This window comes from Uloborus diversus, chromosome 1, assembly GCF_026930045.1.
Source record: "Uloborus diversus isolate 005 chromosome 1, Udiv.v.3.1, whole genome shotgun sequence".
Classification (NCBI taxonomy): domain Eukaryota; kingdom Metazoa; phylum Arthropoda; class Arachnida; order Araneae; family Uloboridae; genus Uloborus; species Uloborus diversus.
Genome location: NC_072731.1, coordinates 114969944 through 114986816, shown reverse-complemented (window position 1 = coordinate 114986816; position 16873 = coordinate 114969944). Strand labels below are relative to the sequence as shown.

General features: G+C 34.7%; 1 protein-coding gene across 1 annotated transcript in view; it reads left to right on the top strand.

The window, feature by feature from the left end:
• Positions 1-14419, top strand: part of LOC129234503 (serine/threonine-protein kinase PLK4-like) — a 195150-nt gene extending 180731 nt beyond the window's left edge. The window contains exons 17-18 of the mRNA XM_054868508.1: positions 703-806; positions 14096-14419. Coding sequence (XP_054724483.1) covers positions 703-806; positions 14096-14201 — 210 coding nt within the window. The 3' untranslated portion in view covers positions 14202-14419. The remainder of the gene's footprint in view (positions 1-702; positions 807-14095) is intronic.
• Positions 14420-16873: the final 2454 nt, after the last annotated feature.

Genomic DNA, 16873 nt, shown 5'->3' with positions numbered 1-16873 from the left:
GAAAGTAATTTAATTATCACAAATCTGTTAAAATGTTTTCTGTAGAGTTTTGACATGACCTCTTTCATAGAACCCTATTTTGTAATATTGAAGTTTAGTGAATGGGAAATTAGCACTAAATAAGATTTATTGAACACAGGGATATTAAAAAATGTTTTGCTGTCAACATTTCCCCCACTCTATATGAAACTGTTACTGTATGTTAGTTACTCAGAAAGAAAAATGAAGATCTTTATTACTATGAATATAGAAAATTTTGCAATACTAGGGGGCTCCTCCCCTTGCTCACTGCTGCTCACTAGCCCCTGAAGATTGCTTCGCAATCTTATTTGATTTACAAAAATTTTTAATGCCTGTTAAAAAAATGAATCAAACTGTTTGCCAAAGACTAACGCTATTGACAGACGGTTTATGTATGCATAGTTTATGTATGCATAGAAAGGTTCAAAGTCTACTCAAGCAAGCTCGCTTGATTCATATCCATCAGATTTTCCTGCAAAAAAGTAAGGTCAGATATTTTTTTAACAGCCTGCGTATGTTAGAATTTTATCCACATTTTTTTTTTTTTTTGAGTTCAGCTCCCGAAAGTATATAAATCAGGTTTTATTTCACTGTCCCCCATGCCTGTGTTATTTTCAAAAAATTAATTTTTGAAATGTGTTTCAGTGAGCTTAATAACATAGGTGTTCTCTTGTTAAACAGGTTGTAGATGGAAAAATATTAGCAGAATATAAGGATGGATTTCAGATGTGGAGTACTCCAACTGGAAAGAAAATTTATTTTTATGACACAAAGTCCGACAAAAGGTAATATTATCTTCAAAAGATATGCCAATAATTGAAATGTTTTGATACATCATTCTTCTTCCAAGAGATTCTTTTTATTTGTTCCTATTCTCTCATATCAAAATGAAAAACACACTAATCATGACCACAGAAATGCAAGCTTAAATTTGTTTTGTTCAAAACAAATTGGATTCGGCCGCTAGAGGGCGCCTGTGATGCAGGGAGTGTTTTTTGCTGCTAATTTGATAAGTGTTTTTTTACTATAATTTTTCATTATTACTGTCTAGTTTTAGGTTTTTTTACTTCACTTTATCATGTAATTTAGTTTTATTGTGTTTTGGGGGCTCATTTTTGCTGTTATTGTATTCTTGAAGTGTTTTTGCATTTTTTGGAGCTAAGCCTAACATGTGGTGATCTCCTGGTTTTTGATCTTGTGTGCTTTATTGGGTGTAGCAACTCTGTTTATTTACTGCTGTTTTTAGTATTTATTCTGTGTTTTTTTGCATTTTTATCTTACTGTTTTGCCTTTTGGAACATATTCACTGAGTAGAAATGGGTGTTTTATGCATTATGAAAGAGGTAAAGAGTGGGAAGGGGGACAGGTGGATCTCTTGTGATTTATGTCATATGTTCTGCCTGTATAAGGGGGAAAATGAGTCTGTTTTTGAAGAGGATTATATTTGCACTAAATGTGCTGAACTCTCAGACTTAAGACTTAAGATGCTAGTTTTGGAAGCCCAGTTAGCATTAGGGTGTAAGCCAGTTGTAGAGGGTATAAATGTTCCAGAGATTCAGGGGGAAGTTTCAAATGAGGAGTTAGATTGGGAAACTAAGGGTGTAATTTTGGGGGACTCTATGGTAAGGGAGGTGGGTAACACAGTTGGGAGAGTAAAGCGTAAGGTGGCTAGGTGTTGTTTACCAGGGGCTCGGGTAAAAGACGTTAATATGGTTGCTGAAAAGAAGGGAGTATTGAATAAGGAGGACATGGTTACTTTGTGGGTGGGAACAAATGATGTAGGCCACAGTAAAAATGAGGAGTTTTCTAGGGAATGGGAATCCCTGTTGGATAAAGCAACCAGCTTTTCGACGAATGTCCAAGTGGTTGGTTTGCTTCCCAGGTATGGAGTGCATAGGAGCTGGCTAAATCAACGTGCGAGGTGTATGAACTTGCTACTGAAGTCAATTTGCGAAAAGCGCAGTATCAGGTTCATTGATGTATGGAGTCACTGTAAACGGGATTGGATTGCTAGGGATGGCCTGCATCTGAGCTCTACAGGGGTCAAAATGGTTAGTGGATTGATTTTAAGGGCTTTGGAGTCAAAAAACTAAGTTGGAATGGGGGGCATGGTTCAAGCACCAGGTATCGAGAGAATGTAATGTTTTTGGGTATTGCTAGAAATGGAAATAAAGTGACAAACAAGAGTAGTAATGTTAACAATTGTAATTTAGGAAATTTCAGGGTGTTAAATAAGAGCAACTTAGGCATGCTTAAAGTTTTCTATACCAATGCTCGCAGTATTAGGAACAAGATGGATGAATTGAAAAGCATAGTTATGGATGAGAAGTTGGATGTTATCGGAATTACAGAGACATGGGCTACCGAATCTGATGCAGAGTTATTACATATTGCTGGGTATAATTTATTCAGACAGGATAGAGTAGGTAAAAGAGGTGGTGGGGTTTTATTTTATGTTAGAGACAATTTTATTTGCAATGAATTGGTCATAAATGATAAGCCTACTGATATTGATATGGTTTGGCTGGAGTTGATGAGCAGTAAGGGCATAAAGCTACGCTTTGGAAACATTTATAGGCCACCTAATTCAAACCAGGGACAAGATGAACAGATGTACCGTATTATTAGTGACATGTCTAGTAAGGGATCCGTTATCATAATGGGGGATTTCAATTTTCCGGGTATTGATTGGAATAATTTTTATCCTGGTAATGGCAAAGAAGAGGAATTTTTAAAAGTAATTGGTGACTGTTTCTTAGATCAAGTTGTAACTCAGGGAACTCGAGAGGAGGCCTTTTTGGATCTAGTTTTTTGTGACATAGGTAGTTTTGTTCAGGGATTGAGTGTAGGGGAGCATATTGGAGATAGTGATCATAACAGCATTAGGTTCCGGGTTAAATTTGAAGTGTGCAAAGATGATAATTTTAGGTTTGTGCCCAATTTCAGAAACACCGATTTTGTTGCACTTAGGCAGAGCTTGAAAGAGGTTTTTTCGTCAGGGTTGGAAAATAGCGACGTAGATCAGCAGTGGACGGAATTTAAGGATAAACTTGCTAAAACCGTTGGGGACTTTGTTCCATTTAGGAGAAAAGGTGTTAGTACCAAAATTTGGCCCATGTGGTTCTCCAGGGAGACTAAAGAAGCTCTTAATTATAAGCAAGCCACTTTTCGTAAGTTTAAAGAAACTGGTCAGAGTGCGGAGAGGCTCCAGTATGGTAAGGCAAGGCGAAATTTTAAGTATTTGGTACGGATTCAGAAAAGGGAATTGGAGCAAAGGCTGGCAGATGACATTGATGGGAACCCTAAGAGGTTTTTTGCTTACGCTAATTCCAGGAAAGCTCGAAACAGTCAAATTGGGCCTTTGGTTGATGAGCATGGAAATTTAATCCAAAACGATAGGGATATTGCAAATGTTCTAAATAACTTTTTTTCCAGTGTGTTTAACGATAACTGTATCTCAACAGTTGACACTAACAAGACACAAGCTATTATACAGCTTGAGGATTTTGTATTTTCCAGGGAGGAGGTTTTATTTCATTTGAAAAAGATTAAAGCAACTAAAGCTCCGGGACCAGATAATATTTATCCAAAAATTTTAGTTGAATGTGCAGAGGAATTAGTGGATGTTATTTTGAATATTTTCAATGCTTCTTATAACTCGGGGACGGTGCCAGAGGACTGGAAGCTGGCTAACATAACGCCACTCTTCAAGAAGGGGTCTAAAGGTATTGCTGGGAATTATAGACCTGTAAGTTTGACTTCGGTGATTTGTAAGATTTTCGAAACTTTGATCAAAATTAAGATCATGATGTTCTTAGAGACTAATAGTCTGTTGACTAGTTTGCAGTATGGTTTCAGGAAAGGTAAATCCTGTACTACTAATTTATTGCATTTCTACGACAAGGTTACCTCAGCTTTAGATAACAAAAAATATGTGGATGTTGTTTATATTGATTTTCAAAAAGCTTTTGACAAGGTACCGCATGTTGCTCTTCTCAGCAAGTTAGCTGACATTGGAATAGGAGGAAAAACTTTACTTTGGGTTAGAAATTGGCTTACTGGTAGGAAGCAAAGAGCAGTTGTGAGAGGAAATCATTCTAATTGGAGTGATGTTTTAAGTGGGGTTCCTCAGGGATCAGTTTTAGGGCCTCTTTTGTTTATTATATTTATGAATGACATCAATGAAAATATTTCTGGAAGCATGAATTGTTTTGCTGACGATGTAAAAGTTATGGGGATTGTCGAAAATGAAGAACAAGTAAAACAGCTGCAAGAGGATTTAGATCATATTACTAAGTGGGCAGATAAATGGGGTATGGCAGTTAATGTAGGGAAATGTCAAGTGCTACACTTAGGTCTTGGAAATAAGCGTATGAGATATCGTTTGCAGGGTTCAGTCATAAATCAGGCAGATAATGTTATGGATCTGGGTGTCTTTATAAATCAGGACTTCAAGTTTAGTCAACAGTGCAGTATTGCTAGTAACAAAGCCAACAAAATGCTTGGGTTCATCAATAGGTCTATTTCAAACAAATCTAAGAAAGTTCTTCTGCCTTTATATAGGAGTTTAGTAAGACCTCATTTGGAGTATGCTGTTCAGTTTTGGTCGCCTTATCTGAAGAAAGATATTTTTGTGTTGGAAAGGGTTCAAAGAAGGGTAACTAAATTAGTAAGGGGACTCTCAGATTTAGATTATGATACCAGACTTAATAGGCTTAACATGTATAGCCTGGAGCAAAGGAGAGTCAGAGGGGACATGATTCAGTTATTTAAATTTATCAAAATGAAAGATGTAAACGGATTAAATTTTTGCGGGGAAAGCAGGACAAGGGGTCATTGTTTTAAGCTATTTAAATCTCAGGCTAACTTGGAAATCAGGAAAAACTACTACTTTAGCAGGGTCGTGGGCACTTGGAATAGCTTACCGGAAGAGGCGGTAATGAGCAAGGGAGTGGATAGCTTTAAGAGGGCCATTGATCTTCATTGGGGACTAATTAATTGACTAGGACCAGCCTAGCTGGGCCCAGTGCCTGTTGCTGGTCGTCACATTTGTATTTGTATTTGTATTAAAATACCTAAATTATGCTATTTTTGTGAGGATATAATGCCTAGAGACAGTAGTGTGCTGATCGACGGAGAAAAAGTGAGGTCAGATCTGAGGAGAATCCAGATAGCACTGCGCCCATGGAGCACGTTATGTTTCTCAATCAGACTGATTTTAAATCAGCGAATACATGCTAATTTTGCTGCTTAAAAGCCTTGTTTTTCGGATTGAACTTATTTCATCGTAAAAGATAGATTCTGGAACAAGTTCTATGTCTGGCAGGGGTGTTTATTTATTTTTCGAAGCTACACAAACATTACATGACGCCTCTTTAATGATTATAGTACAATATAAGCTTTTAAAGCAATTTTTTTTAAAGTAATTTATTGAAATTTTAGCACTAGCTTGTTAGCGATAATGGTTTCGTATTTTACTTGATTTCGTCAGGTATTTCATTAGCAATTGGCGTGACCATTCAACGTTCCTGGAAAGAAAAAAGGAAACTGGGTAGTAAAATTTGTCAAAAGAAATTTTTGAAGGACTGCATTTCTCTTATTTAATTATCAAACCTGCTTCTGAATTATTTCATCTAATTAAAATACCATTTTCTAAAATAGGCAGTCCGAATTTGCAAATTTGATACAAAATAGAGAAGTTAGTAAATTTAGAATTTATTTTACAATTTAAAAACAAAAGAATAGTTTAGAGAAGTTGTTTTTTAAAGGATTTTGTCTCATTATGAGAGTTGTGTTTTGGGGGGTTTTTGGTAAAATTTCAGGGTGGGGGAAGAACATGACTTTTGGGGGTGGGTACCTCATGTTAAAGTTACTACATTCTACTTGGTAAATAAATATTCCGATAATTTATTCAAATAATATTAGCTAAAGCAGGGGTGCCGTTGGGGGAAGAGGAAGTGGGGGGAAGGGCTCATGATGGAGACTACACTAGCGAAAATTTCAAAAGAAGGCATTTAAAAAGAATTTCAATCTCAATTTAAAAGGGAACATTTTCGGGGAGAGGAGGGCTCTAAAATAGTGAGAGGGGATGTTATCTCCCTTAAGATGAGCTTTCCTAAATGAAGTTTGTGCATAGAACAGCCTGTGGTCATTTTGTTATTGAAAGGGTTTATTATTTGGGTTTCAGTATTTTTTCCTAATATACTTAATAGCTAAAGCAAGGGTGCCGACCTGGGGGGGGGGGGATGGTTCATGGAGGAGACTACACTATTGAAATTTTTATAGAAGTTGTTTCAAAATAATTTTTGTCTCATAATTGGGAAACTACTGCACACTACTGGGGGATGCCGAGTAAAATGGGGGGGGGGGGGTACTTTGCATCATCACTCTTAGGAAACGTCCATAGATTTATCAGCATATTTGTTTCTGTTATTACAGAAAATCAGTCTACCCTCTCGGTAAGTAAATATTCCAGCAATTTAATTCTAATTATTTTACTAAAGCAGGACAGGGGAGGGGGGGGTGGTAAGGCTCTGTTTATACCATTCAAATTTTTACAAAGGGTGCTATAAAAAGATAAAAGTCTCATTTTGGGGGATAGCATTTCTGAGGGGTGGGGAGGTTTTTAAATTTGGGGATGTGGATGGTTTGCCTCCCTCCTTCTCGGGGGGAGGGGCATCTATAACTAAACCATCAGCATTTTTCAAAACCTATCGGCCATCTCGAAAAGTAAATTTTCCAGTAAATAATTTAAATATTTGAATAAAGCTAATACTGGGATGACAAGGAGAGAGGGGGGGGAGTGGACGTGGTCAGGGTGCAGGTTAAACCTTCAAAACTTTTAGAGGTGTTTAAAAAATATTAAAGTGTCATTGAGGAACTTTTTAAGGGGGCGGTGGGGCTTCGTAAAATTTGGGGAAAGGAGGAGTGCTCTATCGTTCTTGGGTGGGGGGGGGGAGGGACACTCGAAACTAGATCGATATTTTAAGATCTGCAATAAAACCTATGGGTCATCTGGATAAACCAGCGATTCGAGCAATTTACCCTTAGCTGCGCAGGGGTACTTGTTGGCCTTTTAAAGGAAGACCAACGGATGTGGAATGGTAAGTTCGGGAGAAATGAAGCAATGGAAACTGAATTTCAATTTAAATAACATTTTATTCAAAAACATGTGTAAAATGTAAATAGGCAAAAACAATCAAACATTTATAAAAAGCATATCCCCTATTAACAATACAAATATAATAAAACCCCCCCAACAAACAAATATCACAGAGAAATATCACAAGATTCAATTACTTAAAAAATTATCAACAGTTCTAAAACGTTCCTAATATTTTTAAACATTTACCCTACGCCATGCCACATCGATGGTAGCTGTCCAGAAAAACTATTTTAAATAATCATACCACTGGGAGTCCATACTTTAAACTTGGCACACAAAACAACGAAGGCAACATAAATCAGTCGGATGTTCAAACGAGTTGAAAGTGTCCACACGTGGACTGCAGACCAAAATTCATGGTCAATCAATTCCAGGCACACCCCTGCCACAGAAACAGCAGCACAGGAAATTATTTGCCCAGCTTCAAGCAAAACAGGAACCTTCCACTAGCAGAGGCTACCTCACCATATAGTGGATTCAATCCAGTCCGACCGGCTCCGTAATCGAGTATATGCCAGACGAACCTTCCGGCCCTGTTAGGCCTAATACTTAAAAAACATCAACTCTTCAAATTTATATTTCTTAAAAAAAAAACACCTTCGTTACTTGTAGGGCACTGTTTTAGAACATCCTGCTCTGTTAGCAGGCTATTGAATCTTGTTACAACATTTCTGAAAACGTCCTCTGCGTGGATAAATCAATCTTATTGAGCGCACATGCTCAAATCAAAACACACCGTCTGCAGAACGGAAGCAAATCATAAGAGATCGATTGATTGATTGACTTAGTATTTAAACCTTCTCTGTTACCCCGACGCAATGACATGACGTCGTCAAAATTTACATGTGTTGCATCTGAAAGCAACTCACAGTTAATCCTTTAACTGCTGCTATTTCTTAAATTTGCATTCTTGACTGCTACCAGCAGAAAGATCCTCAACTCATGAGACCTGACGTCACGTCCGCCGATGGGCGAAACACGTGATTGACTTGTCGGGTGTTTAGTCACTTGGGGGTTTCATACATACGCCTGCCGGATAAATTACGTCTTTTAAAACCGGGAATCTATTTTTCTCAGACTAGTTTGAATTTACTGGTGAGTTTTAAACAATTAAAATACATTATATCTTTTTACGAAATTGCTCCAAGAATCTAAAATATAGGCTTATGCCAACGCCGAGGAGAAGGGGGAGAGAGTTATGGTGCAGGCAGCACTATTGAAATGTTTAGAGAAAATCAAAGAGTTCCATACCTTAAGTCAGTGGCGTCATTACGGGGGGGGGAGGGGTCCGGCCCGGGTGTCACCTGTCTGGGGGTGACACCGAAAGTGGAATTGGGACTTTCTGAAAAATATGAAGCTAAAATGCATTTTTAAGACTATAAATTTCAAATTTTTCCAGAGGTAAATCCCCTGGGACCTCCATCTTTCACCCCACATCATGGGGTGAATACTGTATTCAGGATAAAGTTCATATTGTCAGTACTTCGACTGAAAATTGTATGAATTTCATGCTTACAAAGAATATTTCATTAAAAAGTAATCATTTTAAAGGGTAATGACGAAAATTATTGCTTAAGAAATCACACATAAGTTTGTAATTTTTTAAGAAGAAAAAAATTGTTCATTAATGTTTTAAAGTATTATTTTTAATGAAAGATATGAGGCGTCACATGCAGGACAAAATGACCATTTTCAGTGGAATGGCCCTATTTATGTAATAATTATTAAGATTTATATGTATGCAGAGCGGCTAACTTTTTAATGGATTTTAATTAAATTGAACAATTTTACGGAAGACTTTTCATTTTGTACAAATTTTAAACGCTTTGTATGTTTTATGGTCAAAATTCACAATTAAAGTATAAAATAATTTCCGGAAGTTTGCTCAGTCATCACACAGGCAGGTTATTCTGGCTATTTTCATAGGTTTTCACATGTCCACCGCCTCTCATCGGGAGCACTCAAATCAAAATATCCCTGCTGAGTAAAACTTTAATTTAGCTTCAAAGGCGGACATTTTCCACATCCGGATATCAATCTAAGATAAGGCAGTAGCTTAGCTATACTTTCTGCCTCCTGGCGGGGTTTCCCACCTGAAATCTTTTTCGAAGCTGTTGCTCATTTTAAGCTCTTTATCATTAAGAAAAAAAAAGCATTGTGGGCTTCCCTCAGAAAATACTAGAAACGAAATTTGGAGCCAACTGTGATGACGTTAGATAATTTGGTAGACATTTGGTGTCCCTTCCTTAGAATTTTTCTGAAATTGAAGCTTCAAAAGCCCTACTTTAAGCTGTTTTTGGAGACATTGGATGAGATGGGAATGTTAAAGTTCGAAGTTGATGTCCTAATTACACATTTTAGACTATCTTTAATCTTCGTTACCGGAAGGGCACGGTTTAACTTACTCCCCAAGCAAGATTACCCCCTCCCTTTCCTTAGATATGGTACTTCATTACTATCAAATTACTGTACAACCATACTGTGATTGATGAGAAGAAAAAGTTGTGCATCAAAGATGCGTCTTTTGATGTAAATGTGAAAGACCTTGCCTAGACATCATTTTACTGATTGAAAACCTTTTATTAAAGTGAATGATTAAATGTGAAACTCATTGTTTACTTGGAGTATCGTTGTATTAGAATTTGTTGGTATAAAAAAGTAATACAAGCAATTATTTGAGTTGTGAATAAGTGCTTTTATAAAATGAAAATAAAATTCCTTCTGTCTTAATGAAAATTTTGTAATCAATGACCAATCAAAGCCAGTGGTTGGAAAAACCGCATTTTTTTTTTGTAGCGAACTACAACTACAACTGCTTTATTACAAATGTAGTTAACTACAACTGCAGCTACTTTTTGAAAATGAAATAAATGATAAGCATACACACACACTGTTTCAGGATTGATCAAAAAAATTCGAAAAGTGGTTTAGATTAATAAAATCAGCTCATTTGAACATGTAATGTTCAAATGAGTTTTTTTTTTTCTTTTTTTTTTTTTTACTTGTTTGTTTATTTTGAGCCAACTTGTCATTCAAACGATTTTGTACAATTTTCATGAATATTCCCCTCTGCAAGAAAAGATAAGCTTAAAAAATTTAAACCTTCAAATATTTAATCCTTTCTTGCCAGCGAATATTCAATTCAAGAAGTGCAACTCAGCTAAAAGTCATAATTTAATTTCCGTTTTACATGGATAAAATTGATTAGATGATGAAAAACATATTTTAAACAGAAAAGAAAAACTTTAATTTTCATTATAGGAATAAATTTTATAGGAACTAATTAATCAAATTTGAGCGGCAAGCTGGAGACCAAACCTATGAACACCATTCTTTTTCTTACGCAACTGATAAAATGAAATAAAAAATTTTCAATTGTACCAAATAATCTCAAAAATTTGCAAATAATTGACTTTTATTATGTTAATATATCAACACTAGATCACTGAAAAGGCAATAAATAAAGAAATATGAAAACTATCCCATTGTTTAATATTAATAAAGTAGAAAGCCACCCCTCAAGATATGATGGGTGAAAATTGCTTCTACTCCTACACATTTGAACAAAGCAATTGCCTTTTTTTTTTAATGGTTGAAATTTTAACCCTAACTCCAGTGGATTAACCTTGAACCGTAGGTAGTTCATTCCCCTGAAATGACACAGTCTTGCCAGTAAAACGATTGGCACCAGATCGAGTTTAACTTTGTCACAATAAAACCTTTCCCTGCATGTTAAACATTATCAAAACATATTATCAAATTATCATGCCGTGGCGCGAGTTTCATTGTTGAAACACGCAGGTTAGTTGATCATCCGCTATCTATTCTATACCAATAATATAAAGCAGTACAGTTTGTTTGTTTGAACGTGCTAATCTCAGGAACTACTGATTCGAATTCAAAAATTCTTTTTGTGTTGAATAGTTCATTTATTGAGGAAGTTTATAGGCTATATAACATCACGCTATGAGTAATAGGAGTGGAGCAGTAATAAAAAATGTTATGAAAACGGGAAACTTTATATTATAATATAAAATGCATGGAACGCAGAATATTCGTGGCCACGGTGGCTCAACATGAAGGTTCTTCCTTCTCGATCCAGTAGGCATAGGTTCGAGTCAGCCACAAGGCAAATCTCGAGGGTACTTTTCAGAGAAAATCCTAAGCAATGCTAAAAATGATTTGTAAATATATATGTTTATATTCATCATTGTTTTATTTTTTTTATTAAATAACTAATAATATAATTTATGATTAACTAATAACATAAAGCTGAAGAGTTTGTTCGTTTGAAAGTGCTAATCTCAGGAACAACTGGTTAATTGAAAAATTCTTTTTGTGTTAAATATCCCATTCATTGGCGAAGGGTATAGGCTATATAACATCACGCTGCGACTAATCAGAGTGCAGCAGCAGTAAAATATGTTATGAAAACAGGAAAATTTATATCTATACTAATAATTTGAAGCTGAAGAGTTTATTTGAACGCGCTAATCTCAGGAACTACTGGTTTAAATTGAAAAAGTCTTTTTGTGTTGAATAGTCCATTTACTGAGGAAGGCTATAGGCTTTTTTTTTAAATCGGATTGATCAAAATATTTAATTGCAAATTAAATGTTTAATTAATTGTTTAGTTCTATGAATTCGTAATGGCAGGATAAGTTTAGTTCTATGAATTCCTAACAGATGGTGGGGTAAGTTAACTCTTCCATAGGACGCTCGCTGACAGTGTCGATAGCTGCAAGGAACCATGCCCATGCTACGCTATTGTGATCAGCGAATATATTTTTGAATGCATTTTTGTGATGTTTAGGTACATAATTTGATTTTGTAGGATTTTTCTATTGGATTTTGTTTTCCTTATTTCTTCAACGTTTGTTTTTGTTCTTATAGTTGAAGACAGTTACTTATCTAAGCAAATAATTTGATTTGTCGTATTATTCAATTGTGATTGTTCATTATGACGTTTTTATTATGACATTGTTCATTTCGCAAAAGGGCCTTAAATTGAAGGCAGAAAAACCACTTCACTCGCTAAGGGGCAGGGTTACGGTAGCGTGGTTGCTTGGCACGTTAAGTTTGTACTTGAAGGATTACTTTGAGTTTTAAAGCTACTGTTATTATTTTTATGTGTTTTGGCGAATAGTTTTAAATTCCAAAGAGCCATTAATAGGTCTTTTAAAAAGGTGTGTATGCATTTTAGTTGAAGAAAAATGATCATCTCACATCAGAAGGGAGCGGGGGGGGGGGGAGGCGTGTATTTCTTTTGCTCAACGAATTTCTTCTTAGCACGTGCATCACCGTGCGGATACTGCTAGTTGTTTATATGAGGATAAGCTATCTGAAATATAAAATATAACTAAGAATGCTTAACTTACTTCAATGTGCAATTTTAAATTATGTGTGGATAACATTGATACTGAAAGCTTTTAGCTTAACGGGCAAAGTTTGCATGAAAGGGAAAAATTTCTGGTTTTGTAATTTTCTATAACACAGCAATACTTATTGCAAGCCGGAAAGGGCAGTTCAATATCATCTACTTAATAACATTTACAGTAGCTTCCATATTTGGTGAATACTGGAACAATTATCCCTTTGAAATCTAAAATGTTCATCCACAAGACATTTTTGGCTGCCAGAAAACTCAAACGGGCTTCTAAATTGCCAGTCATCGCTTATTTTTTTCTTTCTAAGCCACACTCTATTCATTGCAAATATTGGCAAAGTATGAAAAGTACAATGCTAAAAAAACTAACAGCGTCAAACAAATAGAGCGTTTGCCGTTAAAATGATATGTCTGTTAGCTCATATATTTATGAGTCTTTTTTCTCGTTGCATCCGCTGATGTAGTAATTGCCTAAGATTTAAGCCAATCAGACTCGTTTGAACCTTTTTTCTTTTTTTTAAGCTTTATTTAAAAGTGGTTTCTAGAAATCTCTACAAACTACTTTTTTTTATCGAACTACTCGCTACTCTACTTTTTTCAAAAGAGTAGTGCGCTACACTACAAACTACTAAAAAAAGTAGCTACTGCAGTAGCTGCTTGTAGCGCACTACTTCCGATCACTGATCAAAGCAATTGTTGAAATAGATAATGCTATCCTGAAAATGAGCAAGAAATTGCCCATGATTGCACCTTTCTCCCCTTGCTCTTGTTGTCACTTTCCTTTTAAAAAAATATTTTTTTTTTTTTTTAATAAGGTGGTTTCCAAGGAACTTCCTTAAAATCAAGTGGTAACTTCATCATATAACGAAAGGTTATGAAATTTATTGTTTCCTCCGCTATAGTTAACCTTAACAGTAAAAAAAAACTTGGTCCCTTGACTTAACACTACCACCTCCCTCATTCTGTATCTTCAGACGAAGGGAGAGAAAAAACAAACAATAATGCTGAAATGTGTACAAGAAAAACACCTGTTTTGCATCAGAGTAATTTTATTATCATAGTCTTACCGAAACCTTGCAATTCAAAAGACCTTTTTTTTCTGCCTCCAATAATAAATCAAAAGCATGATTTTCTTTTGGGAAAATGCGTTGAGTTCTTCCACATCAAAAGTGTGAAATTGCTGCCCCCTAAAACGTATCGCCCGGGGAAGACTGCCCCCTCCACCCCACCCTAGCTACACCACTGAGATAAGGATTTGAAACCCAGACTGTTCAGACAAAATCTGTACACCTGGAAACCTTCGCTTGCTAACTTTCTTGTTCTTTATTTTTGTTGCATGCATCAGTCAAGAAATACATTTGTAGTGCAAATGATGCAAATGGACTTTTTTTAAATATTATTCTATATCTTTTTCTCTCATGAATTTTGAATTATCAAATGGTTCTTTGATTACTTTTAGCAAAATTTGTTGCATATTTTTTTTTAAGATTCTCATATAAATATTTTTCTCTCCCTGATTTTAGATATGATTCGGTGAAACCCAACTCTAATCTCTTTGCTCGACTTTGCTCAGATTTGAAAGGCATACTGTTGCATGTTCACTTGGAACAGAGGAAAAATATGAGATGACATTTGCATTGTGTGTATGAGTTAGACATCACTTCTGGCTGTCTCATGTTCAAAGAGGACGTTCCCAACATCTCTTGTAAATAATTTGAGAACTTGCTCTTAGGAATTGTTGGAAGATTTATTATAGAGCCGGTTACAAAAAATTTTTCATGGCTTTTTGATTTGTAAATAAGCTAAATTTGTAATTCATTGCTTGAGTTTTATCATTTTGAACTGAATCTCATCATGAAAAAAGTTTTCAGTTATGAATACATATTCAATTATGAATAAAGCAAATTAGTACCTGAAATTTGTTCACTGACAAAATGATTGTAACGCATTCCGTAGGTTGGTGATTTTTCACATCTCAAAGAAAAAAAAGAGAGATTCCATGATCATATATATGGAAAAAAATTTTTAATTGTTTTTTGTTTCTTAAAATTTTTTTTTAATATTCTTTATTTATTATTTTATATATTATGCTCAGTTCATTTGTTCAAGTGAGACATTTTTATGCATATATTTTCACTTTAGTTCCAAAATTTTAAACTCCTACTTTTATTTTTCATATACTCAATTATAAGAAACAATTGTGCATTTTAATATGAAGTTCAACTTTCTCAAAAGCTTTCTTGTTTTTAAAAAATAATGATTTGTATATGTTAAGGTAGTATGTACAAATCATTACTTTTTAAGAACAAAACATTATCTTAAAAAGTTCATATTTTGATTGGAGATGTAACATTCCCGGAAATTTTGGAGTGGTGGAAAAAAAGTTTTCCCTCAGGGTTTTTTTGCAAAATAGAAAAATTCACTGTTTAATAATAAAATGCATTTAATTGTTATATTTTCTTAGAAAATATTAAAAAATTTTAATATTTAAAAATTGTATGCAAATCCGTATTATTTTTTCTTTTAAACAGAAAATGCATTAACTCCTAAACAATGATGCCTTACCAAAATTTTGTACAAAGGTAAACAAACTCCTTTAAAATTTTGTGTAATAGATCTATTGATGAAGCCCAATATTCTGTTGGCTTTGTTGCTTGCACAAACATTTAATTTCGTTTCATTGTTTTCTCCCAGTGACAAACTTAAGATATCATGTTTTGATAGCTCCACTTTCCCCCATGGTGGGCAGGGTTTCCAATCCCACAGGATTTTAAGGAGCCAATCCCACGGGATTGACTTTATTCTTCTAAAAGTTCAATATTATGTCAAATAGAAAGAGTTGTGATTTTTAGCTGCTTTTGTTACTGGAATTTTTCTGGAATTCTGTACACCAATTGTGGAGTATTACAAGTCACATCCGAATTAGCAACTATTGTTCGGTACACAAGAGATGCTAAAAAAGTCCAATACGTCTTCACAAAGCATCACTCGTATGGGATGGAAAAGGATTTTTTTGTGTTAAAAATAATATTGTGTGATGAGATATTAGATCAAATGAAGTTATCGCATCGATGACTAATTTAATTAGTGCCCTTTTGAGTTGCAGAGTGTAATTGGGGTTAAGTGCAGAAAACAATACTTGTCAGAATTGTTATTTTGTCCACTTTTTGGAAAAGTCAAGGACACCGGAAGAAATTGGACGAAATGGACAAAATGAAAAAACAACTGATTATCCATACATAAATTGATTGTTTTGGTGTAGTAAAATTAGTATAAAACTTTAATAGGTATATTATCTATTATAAATTAATCATTTAATTAAATTAGAATGATTGTTGACTTTAGAATTTAATAAATCCAAAAAAAAAATTTATAATTACACATTAGTGCAACTAATTTTAGATCATAATTTACTTAAAAGTAATAAAATTTAACAATGTGAATAAGCTATTGGGTGTGATTACACTATTATTTATTACAATAGTAGAAATTAAACTCAATAGATAAGTCAAATGAAATGCTTGGAGACACACATACAAAACAAAAATTTGTGTGAAGACATGTTTTTATGGATATGTTAATGTCATACAAATTACTACTTCAGTAGGGTTGTGGGTACTCAGAACAGTGTACCGGAAGACACTATAATGAGCAATGGGGTAGATAGCTTTAAAATGGCCATTAATCTTCTTTGAGGACTAATAAATTGACTAGGACCAACCTAGCTGGGCCCAGAACTGTTGCTGATTATCACATTTGTATTTGTATTACAACAACAGATTTTACTTCTGGTCAACATTTCCTTTATTTTTATTGAGTAGTTTCTCTCTTTTTTTAAATATTACTTTTAATGTTTTGAGACTCCAACCTTTAAGAACTTTTTATTTCTACTTCTTATTTTATAAATGCAATAGTGGTACTCGTACGGCTTTGCCAGTACAAGTAGAAAATTAAAAGGTCATTTGGTGCGCCTGTATATTTACAAATAATGGATGATGAATTTCTTGCCATTTGCTATTGCTCTTCCACACTATGGTAATTTGCCCATCCATGTCACGATAATTTTGGCGGTAAAGTGTTCTTAAAATTGGAATAGAGAAAAAACAAAATCGAATTTTCGAAAAATCGCTTCGAGATGCTCACCCCTATTTTACTAATGAATTTTTAGCCAAATTTCATGAAAATCGGCCAAATAGTCTAGACGCTATGCGCTTAGCAGACATCTAGACATACAGACTTTCAACTTTATTATTAGTAAAGATTTATTTTGGGCAATGAACCTCCACATCAGAGATAAACAT